This window comes from Telopea speciosissima, chromosome 9, assembly GCF_018873765.1.
Source record: "Telopea speciosissima isolate NSW1024214 ecotype Mountain lineage chromosome 9, Tspe_v1, whole genome shotgun sequence".
Lineage (NCBI taxonomy): Eukaryota > Viridiplantae > Streptophyta > Magnoliopsida > Proteales > Proteaceae > Telopea > Telopea speciosissima.
The window spans coordinates 40,515,296-40,521,126 of NC_057924.1; the positions used below are offsets into that span (position 1 = coordinate 40,515,296).

Sequence of the window (5,831 nt, forward strand, 5' to 3'; positions counted from 1 at the left end):
TTCAAGCACAAATTTTACCTTTGGGAGGCACACTTCTCTTGGTCAACATACCTTAAGCAATGAATATGCTCATTTATGAGCCACTTCAATGGGAAATTGAACCAAGCTCTTTTGGTGCATTGAATGCTTTGGCAATTATGAACGCCCTTGTTGGCTGGGCACCCATGCACTCGGGGACCTCTACTAGCAAGTTGCCTAGTGTGCATGGCCCTACTCATGCTACTTGCAACAGTGTTGCTCTACTGGCGCTCATTGCTGCTTACCCCTGCCTTGCAGCTGCCCACTTGGCAGTGTCGAAGCCTAGCCACAAAACCATTGCCACCTCAACCAATGCAGCTACTTGAACCAATAATTAAGACAAATTACCAGATTGCCCTTGAGGCAAGAAGATGGACCAAAATGCCCCTGAACACTCTGAACTGCTGCATCACCTCAAGCCTGGTCACCTCATCATTGATCAACACTTGGTTGCCAACAATGACAACCTATATGCAACAATCTCCCCCTTTGGAGTTGTTGGCAATCTTCTCATCAACTGTGTGCCTGCATTTACAATCTCTGTTAAAAAAAATGCGTTTAAAACTATGTTTTAAACACGTACCCGTCTTTTACCGTTTTAAACACGTTTTGCCGTATGCTTCCCAAACATACAAATAAAAAAGGGGCATACAGCAAGCATTCCTGTTTTAAACGCATTTAAAATACGTTTCCGTTTTTTTGGCATTTTTTAAGAACTCGGACTTAAGTGACCATATCTCTCTCTCGCAAACTTTGATCGGCTTGATTCTTCCACCAACGTAAAGATGACTCAAAAGGCTATATTTTTCATTATATCACCTTCAACTCAAGGTAACTGCACGGATACCGAAATTAGAAGCATGTATTTCAAATAAAAATTCCTCAATTTATGTGAGAATAGTGCCATTTTTTTGAAATATAAATGTTTAAAACCCGTACTGTCCATTTTCCATTTTTTACTGTTCCCTATTTTTTTAATTGTTTTATTTGACCGTCTGTTTGCAAGTTTTTATCGTTTAAAACCCGTACCGTAATACTCCATTTTTTTGTCGTTCCCCTTTTTGCTAACTATGTCTACAATCATACGCAACATATACAAACTCCCCCTGCTTGCAAAGCCTACATATTCTCCCCCCTACTAGGAACATGAATTCTCCCCATATAGTGATGAGGACTCTCTCTCCCCCTTTGACAACAAATACAAAGGGAGGTACAAGGACTTCTCCTAAGTCCACAATAAGAGCAAATCATCTACAATAAGCATGATCCCCCTACCCCTTTGCACCTCAGTGCCTGGGAATAAGAACCACTCCCAACTTCTGTCGGAGGAACTCAAACTGCTCATTGGGTAATGGTTTTGTAAAGATATCTGCGGACTGTTCCATTGTGGGGATAAACTCCAATCTCACTACTTCTTCTGTGACCTTCTCTCTCAAAAAGTGATATCTGATTGCAATGTGCTTTGTCCTGGAGTGCATGACTGGATTCTTTGAGATGTTGATAGCCTTATGTCACAATAACTCACCACAGGCCTATCAACCTCAACACTTAAATCCTTCATCATTTGTTTCATTCATACTCAAATCCTTCATCATCTGTTTCATCCATAACACCCGAGTACAATAGGATGTGGCTGCTATATACTCAGCCTCTGCAGTAGAAAGGGAGACTGAATCTTACTTTTTACTATGCCAAGCCACTAAACTGCCATCCAAATAAAATGCACCTCCATTGGTGCTTTTCCTATCATCCACATCACCTGCCCAATCTGCATCTGAATAAACTGATAGTGGTCTTTGGTTTTGGGATACCACATGCCATAGTTACTAGTATCTTTCAAGTACCTAAAGATTCTCTTCACAGCTGCTACATGAGTTTCTTTGGGCCCAGCTTGAAATCTTGCAACCATACACACAGCCTGCAAGATATCAGGTCTACTAGCTGTCAAGTACAAGAAACTTCTAATCGTTGACCTATAAGTAGTGTGATTAACTGATGAGGATACATCATCTTTAGTTAACTTGCATTCAGTCATCATGGGTGTACTGACAGGTTTGCAGTCTTTCATGGTGAATGGTTTCAACATTCTCTCACATACTTGGATTGATAGATAAAAATTCCTTCTTTTAGTTGACTGATCTGCAACCCCAAAAAGAATGAGAGTTCAATCGACATAGACATTTCAAATTCTGCCTGCATCTTCTCTGCAAAGTCTCTATACATCTCATCCTTGTGGCCACTAAAAATGATATCATCTACATACACAACTACCACAATTTCACTGTCTATAGTTGATTTCATATACAAATTACTGTCCACCATGCCCTTTTTAAAACCCAAATGACATAAATAGGTGTTCAATCTAGCATACCAAGCTTTGGGAGCTTGTTTAAGCCCATATAAAGCCTTTCTCAACTTGCAGACAAGTGTAGAATCTTCACTAAGTTGGAATGCATCCGATTGCTCTATGTAAACTTCCTCATCCAGTGTGCTATTCAAGAAAGCAGACTTAACATCCATCTGATAAACCTTGAAGCCTTTGTGAACTTCTAGTGTTAGGAAAAATATGATTGCCTCAAGTCTTTCCACTGGAACAAAAGTCTCCTCAAAATCAATACCTTCTACTTGAGCATATCCCTTGCATACAAGTCTAGCCTTATTTCTTTCAACTTGACCATCTTCATTGAGTTTGTTTTTGAAAACCCATTTTGTACCAATTACATTTTTGTCAACTGGCCTAGGAACTAAGTCCCATGTATGATTTCTTTCATTCTGGTCAAGCTCTTCATTCATGGCTTTCATCCAACTCTCATCTCTACTTGCCTCCTCAACAGTTTTTGGCTCAACTTGTGAGAGAAGAGAGTAGATGCTGGAGTACACTCTTCTAGTTTGCTTACCTGCACCCCTGGTTCTCATCCCTACATTATCACCTATAATTTGATTTTGTGGATTATTCTTAATAGTCCTGCTTTGCCTTTCCTGCTCATCTGCTCAATACAGTTTTGTCATGTTCATGTTCATCTCTTCCTTCTTGCCTATCCTCACCTGCATCACTCATCTCAGTGAGGTCTTCAACTTCAATAGGATCAACTCCTGAGTTAGTAGAGGAATCTTGTTTTTCATCAACCTTGACATCTGCACTTTCCACAATTTTGCCAAGTCTTTTGTTGTAACATCTGTAGGCTTTGCTTGTGGTGGAGTAACCTAGAAAGATGCCCTCATCAACTCTATCATCAAACTTCCCCAAATCTTGATTGCTATTTTTGATGTAGCACTTGCTACCAAAGACTTTGAAATGTCTTACTATAGCTTTCTTGCCAAACCAAATCTCATAGGGAGTTTTGTTCTCATGAGCTCTCAACATACACCTGTTGTGAATATATATTGCAGTGTGTACCGTTTCTCTCCAAAATTTGTTACCCATACCATTTTCAATCAACATGGTCCTGACCATCTCTTGAATAGTCCTGTTCTTCCTTTCTGCAACACCATTTTTTTTAGGCGTTCTTGCAGTTGAGGTCTGTCTTCTGATGCCATTTTCATAACAATTTTCTTTGAAGTTTGTCCAGGTGTACTCACCTCCTCTATCAGATCTTAGACATTTAATCATTTTCTCTATCTGTTTCTCAACTTACTTTCTGAAGACTTTGAATGTTTCTAGTGCTTCAAGAAAAATGCCCAAGTCATTATAGAGTGGTCATCAATAAATAAGATAAAATATTTCTCTCTTGTGATGCTCCGTGTCCTCATAGGACCATATATATCAGTGTGTATCAACTCCAATGGTTGACTGGTGTGATACTCTTTTAACTTGAAAGATACTCTAGTTTGTTTCCCTTTTTGACAAGAACCACAGACATGGTTTGGTGGCTTTTTAAAAATAGGTAAATCTCTAACAGCATTCTTTGAAGAGATTTTTGCAAGACTGTTAAACCCTATGTGTCCAAGCCTCCTGTGCCATAACCATGTCTCTTCCTCCATGCTTACCATACAAGTATCTTCAACTGTCTCAGTCATAGTGTAGAGATTCCCTGAAGTTCTCTTTCTTGTGGCTATCAACTTCCCGGTGCTTGTTATTATAATTTCACAATCTTGGCTATTAAACACCACTTCATGTCCCCTATCACAGATTTGAATGATACTAAGTAAGTTGTGTTTAATGTTCTCTTATCATGATCTTGAGTATCATATCCATCATGGATATTTACAATCCCTGCCTTAGCAGATTTTGTCCACCTTTTCAAAACATATTGGGTGGAAGTGTACGAATCTTCCTCTCATCAAGTACTTTTATCACTTGTCTACATTGAATGCCCATGAAGTCAAATTTTTTACAACTACATATAATTGTGGTATTGGAGGAGTCTGGAGACCAATTGACTACATATAACTGTCTCATTAAAGTCTGGAGACCAATTGACCAATTGACCAATTGACTGATGTGTTTACCAAAGGTCTTAGTAGTTCGATTTTTCATCCTATTATATGCAAGTTGGGCGTGTATGACATCCATACACTAACTTGAGGGGGAGTGTTGCAATATGGGTATAAGGGTAGAATTATCCTTAGGTTTTCTTTAGTGTTTACCATAGTTGTGAAGGCGTCGCCTAGGTGTCCAGGCACCTTGGTCGACTTGGGCGCCTTGGACGTCTTGTTGTTGTCGCCTTGATTTTGGTCCCTCTCTAGCACCTTAGGTCGGCCAGACGCCATGACAACTATGGTGTTTACCCTAAGAGCACTATTGTACTTATACCTCTATTATAAATGAAGTCTGGCTGGGGTCTCATTGACACGAGTCATATTTTCCCAAACAACAGAACCTTTTATCAATCATTTCACAGAAGGAATCTATGAAGGGAGAACTATTCAGGCCTATACCATTCCACCATACCCTAACTTAATGAGACACCATCTCACCCCACTCCACACTTCAAATATCATCTTGCATTGCCTCTTTACAAGTTACCAACCATTTTCTGATTCTTCGGGTAGAAGTTTCTCATCACAAACTAAGGAAAAAGGATGGGGCTAAACATTGATAAGAAATGGAATTTTGATTTCCTCATTCATGGTATGTAGTTTCACAGGATCTGCAGAGAAGGTTGAGGCGTAGCCATCAGAAAGGAACTTGATGGATCAAGCCAAATGGGCAAGGTCAAGATAGAGATATCGGCAAGTGGTTCTAGAATATCTTTCAGATCAGGATCGATTCCATTGGTCTTAGGATTTTTTTTGAGATTTTATCTAATATTGTATGTTTTATGAAACAATTTTTCAGTATGTTTTGTAAAACATTGCCGGGACGATGTCACCTTAGCTCATTTACTGGCCAATAGAGCCAGGCGTTTGAGGGAGACAAACTCTCACCCAGGACGATAAAACATATTTGAACTAATATCTAGTTTTTATTCTAAAAAGTAAATAAATAAAAATAAAGAGGAATCAAGTATTTATCATGATTTCCTGTAAAGATTGATGATCCTTTGCTATTGAAGATGAAGCATTCAATTCAAAACAACTCTTTTGGGGTATTTCCCCACATAAAAGTCTCTAACATCCTGTCAAACTGTGGAAGAAAATAATGAAAGAATCATTTTCGGAGTTCATATTTCGGTTCTTCACATATACACCCACCCCTAAATAGTCACTTCTTGGCATGAAAAATCTAGAGCTATATAATAACTGTAAAAAGAAAAATTGGGGAACAGTATGAAGACAGATGCAGCTTCAAAATTGCCAATACCATATCACCATTCTACCAAGAGAGAATTGTAAGACTTTTGTGAGATGATTCAACAATTTTGGAGTCTTCC

General features: G+C 38.9%; 1 protein-coding gene across 1 annotated transcript; it reads right to left on the reverse strand.

The window, feature by feature from the left end:
• Window positions 1-1,717: 1,717 nt before the first annotated feature.
• On the reverse strand, window positions 1,718-2,086 carry LOC122638886 (secreted RxLR effector protein 161-like). The gene has a single exon (XM_043831738.1). It carries the CDS (start codon window positions 2,084-2,086, stop codon window positions 1,718-1,720), a length of 369 nt encoding a protein of 122 aa, XP_043687673.1.
• Window positions 2,087-5,831: the final 3,745 nt, after the last annotated feature.

Excerpts from the sequence above, each read along its gene's own strand:
- LOC122638886 (XM_043831738.1), bottom strand. The coding sequence starts at position 2,086 with ATGAAAGACTGCAAACCTGTCAGTACACCCATGATGACTGAATGCAAG.